This window comes from Apteryx mantelli, chromosome 4 (genome assembly GCF_036417845.1).
Source record: "Apteryx mantelli isolate bAptMan1 chromosome 4, bAptMan1.hap1, whole genome shotgun sequence".
NCBI lineage: Eukaryota > Metazoa > Chordata > Aves > Apterygiformes > Apterygidae > Apteryx > Apteryx mantelli.
In genome coordinates this window covers 76,609,052-76,626,160 of record NC_089981.1, presented here as the reverse complement: position 1 = coordinate 76,626,160, position 17,109 = coordinate 76,609,052, and the positions used below count along the sequence as shown (strand labels likewise).

Genomic DNA, 17,109 nt, shown 5'->3' with positions numbered 1-17,109 from the left:
AACAGTGCCTCTTAGTTGAGCCTGCATGGTATGATTTCACACCCGCCAGCATCGGCAATATGCGTGAACGTAAGTCCTAACTACTCATTCTGCACCAGAGGACCAAAAAGTAAATCTGCAGCTCTGACTTATGCCAATTGCCTTTTACAAATGGCAGGACTTTTAGTCCTCTCCATGCATGTGCGTTAGTTTGGGTTACACACTCCAGACCTGATGCTGAAGAGTGCTGAGCTTCTCAGCTTCCATTAAAGTCGCTGGACACTGATAGATCCCAGCAGCACTCAGGAAGAAGCAGACCTAGAGTCAGTATTACATTATAAAAGAAAAATCTTCCCAGGTTGAAGTGAATAAGAGTAATTAGTTAAAAATAAATAGGATGTATAAATTGCTGCAGTCTCAACGAAGGCCTGAGGGCAGCAATTTTTTTTCTTAAACAAACCTAGCTGGGTTTCTACAATATTCTGCAGTACCACACTTCTACAATATTCTACAATACTACAATATTTTACAGTATCTAATGTGCCTCTTCCATCTCTGATGATTTGATAATATATGAGTATGAAAACTCATACTCCTTAGGCATAAGCAAAGTTGCTCAGTACTTTTTCTGATGTGCTTATATTAGAAAGATCTGTAACTCAAACTCAGTGAAGAAAAGATTGTTGTTTTACTTCGTGTTTTCATAGTGGAGTCCTAGCCCATTGTGGTGGGAACGCATGTGCTGCTATAATATAAATACTGAGTAAAAATATTTTTTTTCCAAAGCAAAAAAGGACACTATATAACATAATCTTCAGAATTTAACACAGTTGGTTATCAGAGTTGTTCTCCAACCATTCCCTGCAGAGGGAATCCTTCCTGTGCACATGCATACACACACACAAGCACACCCAGAAACAACTGCCCGTTTCAAGGGGCTTTTTTCCCTCTGCTCAGAGCTCGATGTCTGCCTTCATGGGGCTTAACAAAGTACTCCTCTTAACCTCATGTCAGCCCCACTGTTAGAAGTGTGTGCAGCAGCATTGAAAAAAAAAAATCAGCCTATAAGCGTATCAGGTTGAAACCGGCATGTCAGGAAACACATTTGAAAGAGTAGGTCTGCTAGGGTCAGCTGTGGTCTAGAAAGCACTGCCATACAGGTGAAGTGCAGCAGTGTGGAGTTTTACAGAAGGGACCCATCAATGCTTAAGGTGGGAGCAGAGAAATCGCAGTTTAATCTGGTGCCCTTCTTCACAGGAGCCACATTTCTCATAATCCTGAAACCATTTGTCACAGAGAACCCCTTAGGTCCTCACGTTTGGGAAGCAATTACAAATGCAGAGGGTTTTTAGGACAGCTAACAGCTGAGCCGTGTTGATGGGAATAGTGCAGTCGGGGCTGGGCAGGGGAAGAAGTGCTGACTTCAGAGCCTCAGTGGAAAAATGTTACTTTGAATGTAGTATCATAAAGACTGAGAAAGTGGTTACTATTCCATAGAGAACATAAGAGGCATCACATCAGCACAGTGTGCGGTCTAACACCTGACAAACTAGCAGGGACGTATAAGCACAATGCACAAGATAGGCATATTTTATGAGCAATTTATTCCTCACTCTTTTACAGTAAAACACATGCTACCAGTATGACTACCATGAAAAAAAACCAACTCCCCCCCCCCCACACACACACATGAAAATTGCCTCTCCTTTTATTTATTGTGTGTTCTGTGTTCAGGGACTTCCATGTTGCATACTCAAATGCAAATGTTTTGTATACAGACAGAACAGACTGTTAAAAGCAACCACCCAGCAAGCCGCAGTAGAACAATCATAGGTACCATTCGTATCTAGGAAATGTTGCTACCTTTTGCATATAATATTTTTGCTGTGGAAAGAATGTCTAGATAATACACTCCATTTAGGTATTTATAGAGGAATGCTAGCAGAACTGTTCCTGAAATCCCAAGATGGCATTGATGGTAGCATAACCTATTCATGGGATAAGTACTTACGACGCAGAAGAGCAAATATGTCTCCTACAATAGAAAATAATTGCAAATCCTCAGAACAATATAAAACATGGTGTGGAAGCATTATTTTCCCCCAAAATTGTTTTACAAAGCTAAGAAGGAAAGTGAAAGAGTGAAAACATAAAACAAGAAAAATCATCTATGTGAAAGAAGTTACTTTCATCCAAATTCTGCACAAGCAGTTTTGCTGAATATGTTCTGTACTTGATCACAGTGATGCCATTAATTACAGTAAGCCTGCAGTAGTTACACTTCTAGATAGTTACACTTCTAGATAATGATCAGGTCAGAGCACTTTAAAATTCCTTAAGCACGTCTTTCTAAAGGAGCCAGGAACATTAATGAGTACTACAAAATAAATTCTATTGCAAACACGAAACATGCTCTAAAGTTATGATTTTTATTTCTGTTGATTTCTATTGCATTAGTAGGAGAAATAGGCTTGCTGGAATAAAATAAAATGTGCAATATTTAAGGCAAGGAACTTGCCTTAAACACGTTAGAAGAGGCAGGTCAAGAGTCAGTTTACACCAAAGGAGAGCTGTCAAAGCTGTCTCAAGCTTCACTTTCGAGCGGTCCACCAACACAGCATTTTAGAGCCCTCCGGGAGTCCTGCTACACTCACCACGAGTGTTAAAAAAAAATTGGGGGGGGGGAGGGGGGAGGGGGGAGGGACAAATCCTGCGGCTGTGCTGGAAGGCGCGCAGGTGGAGCTGATCCCTGCGGCGCGTCCCGCAGGTGGCAGCGGTGACTCCGCCCGGGCCCGCGGTAGCCCGCGCCGTCGGGTGCCGCGGGCGGCTCGCTCGGGGCAGCCGCTCCGCTCCGCGCCGCTGGGGGCCGCCCGCGTTCAGCGCCCGCCCCGCTGCAGCCCGCGGCGTTGCGGCCCCGCTGCAGCCCGCGGCGTTGCGGCCCCGCTCCTCCCTAGCCCCAAGCGGGAGTGTTGCAGCAAGAAGTAGCCGAAAAGACGTTTTTCCCCCGGAGCCCCTGAGGCGCCGCGCAGCCACCGCCGCTGCACCCGGCGGAGCAGGGGGCCGCGGTTAACAAAACCCGCGTGCGCCGGCGGAGCTGTTGCCGGGCTGTGCGGGCTCTTCCCCCGCGAAGGGGCTCTCAGCGCTCGGGCGGCTGGGCCGCATCGGCGCCAAATCCTCCTTGCAGCCTCGCGGCCGGCTGTGGAGGGCGAGGGCTGCTGAGCAGCTCCGCACGGAGGTGCCGGGAAGGCTGGCAGGGAGTCAGCAGGAGCAACCTGGCGGAAGCAGGCTCATCCAGTAGGGAAATACTTATTCCTCTGAACCACATTTTCCATTTTGGGAATTCCCAAGCAGAGATACTGTGAACCGGTTTAGATTCAGCAGGATTTGCTCAGTGCCGGGCAAACGTGGCTGTTTTGCTAGCTGACATGAAAGCAGCATCTTGTGTAAAGGGTGAATTATGTGCAATATGACCAGAGGTACCTAACGGCTTCCCACTAGCAGAAGGAAGGTGTCTTTCTCCCTTCCCCTCAGATTCAGCCTCCTATGTTGCACTAGCTCCTCGGACCTTTTGCTTGGCCAATTCAACTCACTGATCTGACAGAGTTAAATCAATGCAAAAAAAAAAAAAAAAAAAAAAAGCCACAACAGGCCAGGGAAGGGTCAGCACAGGCAGGAGGGGAGAGCAAAAAGAAGGGCTTGTCAGCAAAATGCTTCCTCTGAGCTGATGACATGACTCACCTACAAATTATGCTGCCTATGCAAAGTTGACTTTGCTCACAAAGGTTCGTTTTATTGTAGACCTTGTCACTAGTTTCAGCAATTCGGAGTGTGACGCCCAGTTCAAAATAACTGTAAAATGCTTTCTAAGCCAGCAAATATAGAGTTACATTTTCTTCAGGAAATCAAAATAACCCTGAAGAACGTTCCAATACAACGAGAAGAAACTGGATAATGCAGGAACTGAAAACACAAGTCTATCATGGGACATGGAGTTCTTTATTCATAAGAGAAAATGCCTTATTTAGAGATAAAATTGCCAGTTTACTGGCAATTTTACTGCCCTTACAGATCACCAAATTTTACAAAAATTAGTCCCTGAAAACCACGCAAAACAAAAAAAGAGGAGTTAAGGTACTTCAAAGGCCTGCACACCAGGGCAGAATTCAGATCCCTCAAAAATAAAGTCTCCTCCTCGAGCTGGCAATAGCAGCACGTGCAGGTGTTCCTGCTATATTTACTATGTTACCCGTGCTTTTAATAAGTGGAGAAAGGAAAGAGCTGGGCTGTGTAGCAGAAATATGTTGGTGCTGAGAAGCCACTTGGTGGGAAAGGCATCTCTGGGTGGAGGAATATGAGTCTCCACCTGCCTGCATGGAAGAGTGCTCCACTACACCTTGTTTCAGAGCTGCATTTTGTGTGGGGCATCCACAACAGAGCAAAGGATTTGTGTCCTCTTTACCCTGGAAACTGCCAGCTGTGATGCAGGAGGTGAGCATGACCTGTATTTAAAACTGCAGAAATGCAAAATTTGTTGGTACCCTGCACAGGGTCAGCAGTGGTGCTCCTCCTGCTGCGTGTGTTAAGAATTTCTCTCAGGTAGATTTCTGGAGAGCTACAAGTCCTGAGCAAGTAGCTCATGAAGGCTACACCTGGGAGAACCTGGCCACTTGAAGCATGTTTGGGTTGCCACAAAGTATCGTAAGTATGTGGAATTTTAGAGTTCAGACGCAAACATCATAATCTTCATTAAATGGGCTATTTTCCCTGGGTGATGCTAAAGTGCCCCCTCCATTTCCTGTGTGAGTTGTTAATGCCATCTCCCTTCTTCAGGTGAATGATTTTAAGCCTATTTTACTAGTGTGTTATAAAATTTAGGAGGGGAATGGACAAAAATGGCAGATAGTACTTCTGCCTATTCTAGAAGACAGTCACTAGCTGGTGCTTCTTGTTAGTCTGGCATCCCCAATTACTCTTAAATTAGTATAATTTGTTGAGTTTATTATAGAATATAAAGGATGAAATATTATCCTCAAAGAGAGATGCCAACTCAATGGAGACAGAAAAGCTTTTTGTTCTTCCCATGTGGTAGTGTTAAGCAGTAGTAATAAGCTACATGAAGACAATGTCATTGCCTGCAAAGGAGAAATATTCCATGCATAACTTAGCATATGCAGTAACACTAGTCTTTTGGATAAACTCTAGAGAATGAAGTCATATTTATTTTCTTGGCAACTGCATGGATTGCCCTGCTAATTTGCTATTTTAGTCACTTTGAGAACTATTGAATGGGAAGTGACAGAATGGTATCATCACATCCCGGTAGTCTTTGGCTTCTCCACCAATACTGTCAACAAGACAAAACATTAGCGCCAGTTAAAGGTTTAGGCTGAGGTACTGATGCTGCTCTGAAGGCTTGTTGCATAGAGAAACATGCAACAACCTCACTTGGATTAAACTGCATTAACTGGGTTGGGCCCTGCAACTTTATGGGGAACAGCAGCAGCTGTCATGGTGAAGAAACCATTGCACCTGCAGAAAGCAGACCTGTGAAAAGAAAATGGTTAAATTCCTCCCCCAGCTCTGGGCAAAGCTGCTTACCTTTACACCATACTCCTTCCGCTCAACCTGCTGTGGACCTTTAAGTGCTCAACAGTTTAAACCTAGATCACTTCAGGAAAAAAAAAATCGAAAAAACTCCTAAAGCTTTCTAGCAGTCCGGTGGCCAGGTTTTGGGTTGGTTTTGGTTTTGTGGTATTCTTTAAGCCATATCATTTCACACAACTGTGCTACTAAGCAATCTTAAGTAGTTAAACCAGACTAAGTAAAGGTAAACAACATTGCCAGTGTTAACAGGCAACAGTTATTGCTGAAAAATATTTGTTTCATATTTGCAAGGCTGCTTTTTTTTTGCTGCTTGTAACTTCCCGCTACAACGAGCAATTTTAAGGCTAGGAGAGCATGGAGGGAATGAGAGGTACTGAGAAATGAACAGGAACAGAGTGAAATAAAGTTGTTTTCAAAGTGCAGAGCTGATCCAGATAGGGTGTTGGCAGTGGAAGGAGTGATGCAAAGGGGTAGTGAGCACCGAAGATGGACAGCGGGTCAGGTATGAGCTTGCAAAAGAGCATACTGGGAACAAGAGCAACACTTTAATTTTGGGTTGTGTGTGGAGAAACATCAACTTGTAACACCAGTAACTCCTCTCTATGTGAATCAGAGAGGCTAGAGAGGAGTTTTAAGGTTAGCAAGTCCCTTGCCTGACTTCATTACCTGGGGAGCAGACTGGTCCATCAGCGGAGACGGTACCAGGTGTGGCGGTGGGCTGTGGGCTCCCAAAAGTCGAGTGTGACCTGGCTAAGGGCCAGCTGTTCCTGGGCCGGCTCACGTGAGGCTCTGTCAGGGCGCCAGGGAAGAGGCGCAGAAGACAGCGCGTGCCGGGCGCTGGCCGCCCTCGCTCCGTCCCGGGCCTCCACGCGCGGGAGGCGTTCACGTGGCTGGGTTTTGCGGGAGTCGTGTGTCCGCTAGGACCCCGGTGCCACGGTGATCGCCCGGCCCCGCACGCATCCGAGCGGCTGCCGCGGCCGCCCCGTCGGGGCACGGCGCCGGTGCCCGCCGCAGGCCGGGGGAAGCCAGCGGGGCGGAGGGAGGCGGCGGCGGCGGCGCCGCCCTCCGCCGGGCGCGGAGCTATAAGGGCGGAGCGGCGTGGCGCGGAGGGGTGCGGAGCGGGAGCCGGAGCCATGGGCAACCGTGTCACCCGCGGGGACTTCGAGTGGGTCTACACGGAGCAGCCGCACACGCAGCGCAGGAAGGAGATCCTGGGTACGTCGCGGGGGAGATGCTGGGTGCGGCGGCGGCGGCTCCCGGGGCCGGGCGGCTGCCCCCGACGGCGGCACGGCCGGGGCAGGCTGCGCCGGTGTCCCGGCAGCGCCGGTGTCCCGGAGTCTCCCGCCGCCGCCGCGGCTCCCCGCGGCCGCGCCGGGGCGGCGAGAGCGCCCGGAGCGCTGCGGTGCGACAACACGCTGCGGCCCGAGCCCGGCCGAGCGGAGCGGGCGCGAAAGGCGGTGACAGCGGGGTGAAGAGCAGGGCGGCCCGTCCGAGCCGCGAGCAGGCGTTCCGCCAGCGCACGCTGAAATCCCGGTTCGCTCCGGGTCGGGTGGACCGGACCTGGCGAGTGGGCGGCCCCCGTCGGGCGGCGGAGCGCTGGGCCGCTCGCGGGGCTGCGGCAGAGCCGCCAGGCAGATCTGTGCGTACAGAGTCCAGCGCTTCCCCAAGCAGCGTGTTTCCTCTAAGATTTATTTAGTTCAACACGCTTAGCGTTGAAGAACCATTGGAAATACTTTTTTTTTTTAATGTAGAATTTCATCTCCTCTCAAATAAACTGTACTTTGAGATTTTCTTTAGAGTTAATTGTTTTCAGACTATTTCCTCATTCAGCTCGAAGAGCACAATTACTCTGCTTGTCAAGTCAGCGTAGAGGAGGTTGATTGGGATTCCTCCTAAATGCAAATTTTCTGAGTGTAGTGGTAGTGCAATAAAACAAATAAGGATGTGGGTGAGTGCTTGCTAGAGAGTGACACAAAGCCACGAGAATGTAATAGAATAATCTTTGTTTGCCTTGTCCAAGTGACAAGGCAAAGATCTTTGGCAGGGTAGAGTCTTATCTTGTATTTTTGTGTTGTTCAGGCAGCATTTAACTGTGTACCTGAGTATGGTGCACGGGGAGGTTTTTGCTTCTGTTTTTTGAGATTTTGAGGATGTGTATGTGTGTGCGTGTGGTTTTTTTGTTTGTTTGTTTTTGTTTTTTGAGGCTAGTTTCTGAGAAGAACTAATAACTCAGAATTGTTACAACATATGGTTGCTAATCTCCTGGAATTATCTTTTCAACATCTTATTAATAAAGAAGGTTTTGTTTTGCTTTTGTTTTTTTCTTCCCTTTAAATAGTAGTGTAGAGGTTTTGAAGGTCTTTTATAAAGGAAGACTGGACTTGTGCCTGAGCAGCTGGGCAGGAACTCTGATGATCAGGTTTAGTTTCTGAGCTCCTCCACAATTAATAGTTTAATCCAGGGTTAGTCTAAACTACAAAAACTTTTCTGTTGTAGTTATCCTAGTCTGGGTTTGGATAATAACCAGCAAAAAAACCCAACTTGTTTTACTATACAATAATGATAAATGACTGCTATCACTGTATAAAATGATGCTACTGATCCTTTCAGTCAAGGGGACTATGTTTCAGTGTGTCCCTCCCCTTGCTAGTCTCTTGCTTTCCTGGTCTTGCTGTAGGAGTGGGAACTTCGGCCCCTGAGGAAAGTTGTATTGCAAGGTGGTAGTGGAGAGGTTGGACTGCCTTACCCGTGCCTCAGTTCAGTCTCTTTTTAGGATCTATCAGCTGAGTAGTCGGAGAGGCTCTGTCCCTACTTTCTTTGGGTTAAAAAAGAGCAACTGGAATCAAGGTCCATCTCCTTCCCCTGAGCACCTTTTCCCCAGCTGTGGGAGCAGAGGCAGAGGCAGTGGAAATGGAGACAGAGGCATGGACGATGGGAGCAGAACGATCTGCAGTATGTCTGGCAGGGCAGAGTGGTTCATGAATACCAAAATTATTAGTTACTGAGACTATCGTAGTATCCCATATGGCGCTGGTATAATCGCTGTCACTGTATCATTCAAAGCCTGAGGGTCAGCAACTCCCCTGTGTACTCACCAAAGTGTCTAGTCTCTGTTGAGCTGGAGGGCACTGCATGAATCTTGCATACATTTGAACATATAAAAATGGATTTAAATACAATTTGAAAATTATCCATCAGGAAAATAATATGGACAAACTGACAACTGCATAGGCAGCTCTTTCTATAGATGTGACGTTTCCTTAAACTGTCGTCCCAATATGTTTCTAAAGAGTATCTGAGCAGTAATAATGGACGGTCACAAAGCTGCATAGCCTGGCTGGAGAGTTAATCGCCCAAGGTGTCTGTGACTTCTGTAGGCAGTGACAACGTGCCTGAACGAGAAATATTCCTCTGCGAGTTAGGGAGCTCTTTTCAAGTACAGCTCGTTCAAAGCAGCTTTTTGGCCGCAGCTGTTGGGCTGATTCTTAGGCCATTGCCCTGGCACTTTTACCTAAGAGTGATCTCCAGGGCAGACGATTATCCCTCAAGCAGCAGAGCTGTGCAGTGTGTATCGACTGGGCTGGCTGGAAGCCTACACTAGGATTTTGTTGCAATAGGTGAGCCTACTAGGGATGGGATTCCTAACTGATGTAGTTATACCAGCAAATAGATCTACATTTTACGCAAGGAAGAGGTAATACTTCCCTGTCTCTTATCTCTTTGCTTTGTAGTACCTTGCTCTTAAACCTTAGACACTAAAATATACCTTGTGCTTGGTACTATCTAGGTGCCAGCTGGCTCTAAGATACCAAGGGGATTTCTTGCCAAACTGGCACTTTGACCCTGATCCTAAGTTCCTGATCATATTATCTGTGCTTTTCAGTTTTTGAAATATACTTATTTTGTCAGTATTGTCTCATCTTCCTGTTATGAAAAGTCTGTTACAGTCTTGTGTCAGAACCAAGATTTGTGTAACTCTTTGGTGAGCTGCATTGGGGAATTGACCTGGCTGAAAACTGACCTAACTGAGGAAAGTTTTTCATCTGGATCTGCTTAGCCTTACGGTGTAGTTATACAAACGTTACTGCCAGCCAGTGGAGGCACAGTGAGTGACTGGGCATAAGGTAGAGGGGATGCGTACTTCTAATGAAAACAGAATTTCTGCTTCTAGTAGCAGTAAGGATCTGTTGGGTTAAAGCACTTGTGAGACTACGGTCTTGCACACAGTGGGAGGTGCTGGTTTTTTTCAGTTTTGAGAGAAGATGAAAAACTCATTTCTCAGAGGCTGATAACACCATAAGCACACAATGAATAGTTGTATTTGCAAACAGTTTTCCAAATACAAGCAATGAGCAATATGTTGCAGCATGGAAGAATGTTATCCTGTTTGTGATGTGGGTTGGATCTAATGTTATAAAATTACTGTAGATTGGTCAGAAGATGTCTTGTTTCATAAGATCCTTAGAGAAGCACTTGTTTGCTGTTGAGGATGAAGGCTGAATCCATGTTGCTCATGGTAGCCTCCGAGTGTCTGAATATGATCGAACATCCAAGAATAATTATATAAATGGTTCTTTGGCAAGTTATTTCAGAGGGGAATTGGTATAAGTGGCTTATACATATAAAGGTTTACCTGCTTGGATGGGGGACCAAATGAAAAAGGCAAAAATTCATTTTCTTTATTTCATCTAGCTGAATTCTGAGTATAATAGGTTTCGGTCAACGTGAGCTCTGCTCATTTATTTAGAGAGTACTAGTTCTTACAGCTGCCTCTTTTGCAACCGATTTAAAACTCATATTTATGAAAACTGTAATAAATTGTACCTACTGAAATGTGCAAGATACATATCTCCTAAGCTTAAATCAAAGCTCTGAGTTGCATGTGCTTCTGGTGAGGAAACTGAGTCCATTTCTCCTTTATGCTGCAGCACGTGGACACCCTGCTGCCACCAATGCACATGTTCTGTGCCGAACGCAGTTGGAGTAGCTGCTGCCAGCGCTCCTGCCAACTGCCTGTGGGAATTGCCTAGAAAATAAATTATTTGAGCAGAAAGTCAATGTCTGAGGTACTTGCTGTCTCCTACCGACAGTATACTAAAATTAAGTGCAACTGAAGGCTTCAGCTTACTGCGTGTTGTAGATTTTGCTTCAGAGGGAGTTGGAAGTCCTCTTGTTAGTATTCCTGCATGTCTTTACTCTTAACCAGCTATTAAGCAAGCATAGTCATACCTGCTGTCACAGATGCTGTGCCGTCCCTGGCACCGATGCCAGCACTGAGAGCGGTGGCTGCCCTGGGAAGGGAGGGTGTCTTGCTGCTGGTGGGCACTTCCGAGTGACCCAGCTCTCTTGGGAGAGCACAAAACAATTTGGGAGCTTGTGGGTGGGGAGGGAAGGATTAAGCTCCCTGTCCTCGCATGGCAGGAGTATAAAACTTGAGTGTAATCTGTCAAAAGGGTTTCTTACTAGTTTGAAAACCAGAGGGGGCAGGAGACTGTGAAAAACACAAGAGTTTTGTCATGTGTGCTCTGCTCTGTGTGTGTGTCCTCCTACTGTCCTGGCTTGGGTATGGTTTGAATTAAATATGATTCAAACGTGCTGTACAGTTTAAAGCAGTTTGTGAGTGTATTCATGAGCTAAGCTGCTAAAAAGCAAAGTACTACCACGTCAGAGAACTGCCTGGATTTTTCTTTTCTTTCTTTCTTTTTTTTTTTTGTTCAAAAACCAGCCCCAACATAGGGCGTAGGGTATGAAAGCTACCGTCCTGTGCCTGGTGCCTCTTGTTTGTTCTGGCAGGGACTCATGATTAATAGAACATAGTCCAGGACAGTGTCATCACAGAGACCTTTTTCTTTTTCTCTTTGATAGGCCTTTGGAAAGTCTTGTACTGGATGGGGTTCCCACTCTGACTGTACATGTATGTTGCAATTGTGGTTAAAATAAAGGAAAATGAAGAAATTAAATTTCTTCTGTAACTACTAGCTTCTCATGAATTTGGACGCTGCTGCTCATTTAAAACTCCATGACCTTTATGTTTCCAGACAGCTCCAGTGCTAAGGAGGTGGTACAGTGTGTCAGATCTCCAGAAAGGAGAAACAGGGGGGAAAAAAATGTGTGTAGTCAGAGTAATTTGTCAAAAGAGTTTTAGAATGAGAATGTCTCTAGAAAAGGTGACTCATGCTTACACACAACAGCAGAGTGATCCCAGTGAAACATTAATTCAGTAAATGATTTTTTTCAGAATCACAGGCTGCTTCTGAAAAGATTTTTCCAGCATTTGGTCTGTCTTGACTGCTGTTCTTTCATCCACACTATCATAAAAGTTGTCAGTGTCTTCATTTCATCCTCAGAGTGGACTTTTCAGCTGCTCTGGGAACATGGCATAGAGACCATGGAGCTGGGCCGGGTCGGGCTGAATTGGTTAGCTCCAGCTACATACCGTATGGAAGTGCTTGCAGCTGCTTTGGCTGTGAGCTGGCCTTGGAGACAGAAGAGCCATGCCTCTGCCCTCCTGCGCATCTGCAGCAGTATCTCCACCCTCCCTCCGAATTGAAATACTGTGGCTCTGCCTGGACAAGCGGAAGCAGCACACAGGGATAAGCTGCCTGCCTGGCTCAGCCTTTCCCAAGAAACTGGAGGCTGGAGAACGTGCTGCAGAGGCATCAGAGTAGCTGGAACTCTCCTGGTGCCATTGTACCCTGATGAACAAGTCCTGGTCCTGCGTGGTCACATACACTTATGTTTTTTCTTTGTCTTTTTTCCCCCCTCTTTATCTGGAGTGGCTGAGGGTTTTTGTTTGTTTGTTCGTTTTCCTCCTGTTCCTTATCCCTCTCCATGCCATGATGGTGGATAACAAAGAGGGCACTATAAATGCCACTGTATGACCATCTTCATGTAGCAGCCCGCATCTGGAAGCGATGGACCCTGACCACAGAGAAGCTGGTCATCTTTATAATGGAAAAGTGCTCAGGAAGGTCAAAACAAAAGTGGTTCAGGAAAGAGCAGTATGATAAAAATCTCTGTTCGGATGCCTCTTAATGTGAAACTTTAACAGTCTCAAGAGTGGAGAGTAGATACCAGTTTATTTAAAGAGCAGTGCACAGGAAACAAAGGTGGTCTTTATTGCATAGTTGTCACAGGTTTTATAGTCTTTTATGGGTCCTAGTTCAGTACTGCACGGTAGCCGTGTGTCTGGTTCTCTGTTGCCGTTGAGACATGCAGGCGGCTGACAGCAATTGTGTAGTTTGCACAGCCCAGCTTGTCCCCTGCAGACACTTGTCACAGCAGCCCGCAGGGTTCGCCCAGTCTTTTGCCTGCAAGTGCTGTATTTTTCCTGCCATGGATTCCTTCGCTGAACTTCAGGATGTGTTCGCAAGTCAGAAATGACATACATATTTATATTGCCATATTATATATAAACTGCAGTCATCAGGACCGCTGCGTCTGAGCTGAAGCGTGTCCCACCGAAGCGTGCTTGCTCTTGGGTTTTGAAAGAGTTGGTGTTCAACATTTTGAATGAACAAAAAGGTCTCTGGCAGCCTTTCCCACCAGTGGTGGTTTCAGCCTCCAGAGAGCCGAACAACCCCACCTGTCAGCTTCCCTGAGGTTTCTTTATGTAATGGAAACAGGAAATGTTTATCAGTATTAATGATACACAGACATAGCATTTTGGTTTAACTACCATACCAACATTTATTGCTGAAGAGGAGCTAATCATGTTGAATTTAATATTAAACCCTAACAAGTAACTTATTAGCTGTCACTTCTGATAAATGCAACCTACCTGCATTGCTTCCACTACCGGAAGATATTCCTGCTGCTGATTAGCAGTTACTACTCTAAGATCTCTTTAATTTAATCTGCAATCCTTGTTAGCCCCAACAAAAAGATATACAACCAAAACCATCAGTGTTCTCAAGCTACAGTATAAAGCAACCCTTGCTTAGTTTCCCCTCCTGCTTAAAAAAAAAGAAAAAGAAAAAAGACTTTTTTTGTCAAAGTGACTTGAATTTGACCAGACTGAGGAACAGACCTGGTTGCTATGCATCTCTTCAGTGGCTGGTCTGGTAACTGCAGTAATTTACCTCTACCAATTGCATGACTGAAAATTTGAGGGCACTTATTTTTTATTATTATTTTTTTTTTTAGGGATTTCTGCTTTTCAGATGGCTGTCTCTAGGCAAGAAATAAAGCTGCATACAAGATATTTCTGTAAAAGACTTTCTAACCAGGTCATTGTACCAAGTTATCTTTTAGGGTGGATATCCAATACCTGGGACTTTTTCTAAAACTTTGGTGCTTGTCTAGGTATAAGAGAACAATTTCTAGCATGCTAGCATTTCTTGTGTGAAAACTGTAGTTTCAGAAGCATCAAAAACAAGGAAACCTACGTTTGCTAGAGATGTTTTTAAAAAAGTTTGGCTGACTTTAAAAATATGTGGGTGTTTACTAGGGCTTTTTTATCACTTACAAAATCCTGCCTGAATGCTCCTAGCAGTGATTCCCCCCTTCCCCCCCCCCCCCCCCCCCCCCCGGTCCTTGCAAGGGGAACAACTGAGAGTATCCCTTTTCTCATCTTCCACAACGCTTAATCTTTATTGTCTCTAACCCCTGTCAAGCTTGGCTGAACTGGGCCAACAAGCTCAAAAGTTGTTGGCATAGTTGCAGAGCACGACCACACCAGCCTGCTTCCTTAAACAATGCTGCATCTGTCTTAACTACTGTAAACTTCTCAGGGTTCATTTCTATTAAAAAACCCTGCATCCTGCCCTCAGTATCAGCCAGTACCACTGCTTGCAAGGTCACATGAAGTTATGTATATTGTCTCTAATGTTTACAGTATCTACAGCTGCATGCATGCGAATCATCATAACCTGATTTTAATGCAGTGGTGTGCACACCATAGTGTGATTGTCAGATGACATTTACCTTTCTATTCATAAAATGTGCTTATCAAACTTCTGGGAGCACACTGTGTAACTACGGGCTCCAGATCAAGTGATTTGTCCTACAGGCTTATCTGTATAAGCTATATTAATTGAGAAATGTAGAGCATGAGTAAAAGGAGATCTGTAGGTAGGTAGAGGCCGTAGAAATGTGGGAAAACTCATGTGAGAGTAAAAAGTGGAAGTGAGAAGTGTGGGTTTGTAGAGAAGAGACCTGAAGCAATGAAATAGACCCAGAAGATAAGCTGTGCTTCTGTGTATTTCCTTCTACTTAAAAGAACAAGTGAATAGCCAACAAAACCAAAGGTCAGTAAATTGGTCCTGTACTGACATGAATGGTAGGTGAGGTCTGGTAAGCCTAACCCTTATTTCTCTGATGCTGTACTGCAGGATTTGTGAAAATGCATTGAAACTGCTGCATGATTATGTGCATGATTTTCATGCCTGTTCCTGTTGTGTGCCTTAGGAACAGGCTAATGAATGGGAACACAGAATAACTTTCTGTATCTTCTAAATTCCTGATAATATTACTGGCTTTCTTGTGATGTTGACATGTGCAAAGACCTGTGTGTGATGTAGACACTGATAAAAGATCAAGTATTCATTACTTTTTTTTTTTTAAATATTAGGATTGTCATGTAACCGCACAGAAACACTTGGAGTGCCTGTTGCTCAGCCCTCTTCCCCTGCTACTACGTCTGAAATGAAAGTGTGAAGAGGGTTACAAAGGAAGCAGGGTCTATATGCAATGTTGCTGTATCCGTTCTGTGGAAAATAACATTTGGATTGGGCAAAATAAAAAAAAAAAGGGGGGGGGGAGCAAAAACCTGACAGAGTGCACTTCTTACAGCTTAAGTCTAGTGGTCATTGGCATGCTAATACTCATCTTCATGAAGGCATGTAGTGCCACATGGCAGCCATCAGGGTCAGCTTATAGGTATCTCAACAGGACATGGCACTGGAAGTGGGGTTGGGGCCTGTTTGTCAGTAAAACCTTCACTGTGGTGGTAACCCTGCTCTGGAATTGCCATTTATAAAACTAGGGCCTCAAACATAGGGTGATAAAACTAGAGTGCACCAGTGGTGATTGTGTTTGCCTAAATTAAAGTTAATGAGATTTTCTGTGTTTTTTCTCTTTAGCCAAGTATCCAGAGATCAAGGCTCTGATGGGACCAGATCCACATTTAAAGTGGATTGTATCTGGAATGGTTTTTGTGCAGTTTCTAGCATGCTACTTGGTGAAAAACTTATCCTGGAAATGGGTTTTCTTCTGGGCTTATGCTTTTGGGGGTTGCATCAACCATTCACTGACTTTAGCCATCCATGATATTTCACACAACGTTGCCTTCGGGAACAAGCAGGCCAAGTGGAACCGGTGGTTTGCAGTCTTTGCCAACTTGCCCATTGGAATTCCTTACTCCGCCTCCTTCAAGAAATACCACATTGACCATCATCGATACCTTGGTGGGGACACCCTGGATGTTGACATTCCCACAGACTTTGAAGGCTGGTTCTTCTGCACACCACTTCGGAAGCTGCTTTGGCTCTTCCTCCAACCTCTGTTCTACAGTCTGAGACCGCTGTATGTGAACCCCAAAGCAATTACCCAGATGGAAATTTTTAATGCTCTTGTGCAGTTTTCTGTAGACCTTATAATCTACTACCTTTGGGGGCTCAAACCTATTATTTACTTAATAGCAGGTACAATTCTTTGCATGGGTTTACATCCCATTTCTGGGCACTTCATAGCAGAACACTACATGTTCTTAAAAGGATATGAAACATACTCTTACTATGGACCTCTGAACTGGCTCACCTTTAATGTAGGCTACCACATGGAGCACCATGACTTCCCCAGCATTCCTGGATGCAAGCTGCCAATGGTAAGTACAGCATGAGCAAAAGTGAATCAGGCTTTTATAAAAACTTTTGAACTGTTTCAGAGAAATCACTCCAAATCATAGCAATGGATCCATTCTTAAAAAAGAAGAAAGCTTTTGGGATTTGTTTTGATTTTTTAACCAAAGGATTGAGAGAAATGGCTGTCAAACTGCTATAGTATCTAGTTTATTTGAAGGAAATGACAACTTCATTGTCTTGGAGAGCTTGAGTAATACTTTTTTCATAAGATTGTTGCTGGAGGCAGCAATGGTCTAAATTTCTCCATTTCTTTCCCTTGCCCTCAAAGTTTGGGCTCTTTGAAATTTTAAAGGCCCATCTGAACTAAGACAGGAGGCAATTGTTGCTTGAAATTTGTCCGATGATCAACGTATTAGCTATATACACAGCATCAAGCAATAGTCTTTCTATTTTTTGAGATGACCTGAGTATTGGGGCATGTTCCAACCTGACACAAATAACACCCCTGGAAAATAACGCCCCGCCGTACGTGACTTGCTTTAGCTCTGCTGCCCCACCCACAGAAACTGAAGGTGCCTGGTCTGCCACAGAGAAACTTCTGTGGCTTTCCTCCTTTGGAAGTCAAGCCACTTTGTATTTGCATTTTATCAGCTGTGGGAATCAAACTTGCAAAGTCCAGCTGTCTAGGGATGGTTTTGTATCTACCTCCAAGGATAAAGATGCT

The 17,109-nt window shown here is 45.1% G+C and overlaps 1 protein-coding gene across 2 annotated transcripts in view; it reads left to right on the top strand.

Annotated features, from left to right (window-relative positions):
• Positions 1-17,109, top strand: part of DEGS2 (delta 4-desaturase, sphingolipid 2) — a 30,101-nt gene that overhangs the window by 7,591 nt on the left and 5,401 nt on the right. Inside the window, exons 1-2 of one of the 2 annotated variants that reach the window (XM_067294966.1) lie at positions 6,717-6,798; positions 15,666-16,408. In XM_067294966.1, coding sequence (XP_067151067.1) covers positions 6,717-6,798; positions 15,666-16,408 — 825 coding nt within the window. Of the gene's footprint in view, positions 1-6,716; positions 6,799-15,665; positions 16,409-17,109 lie in introns of those variants that run through there. The other variant, XM_067294967.1, reaches the window with a different exon arrangement.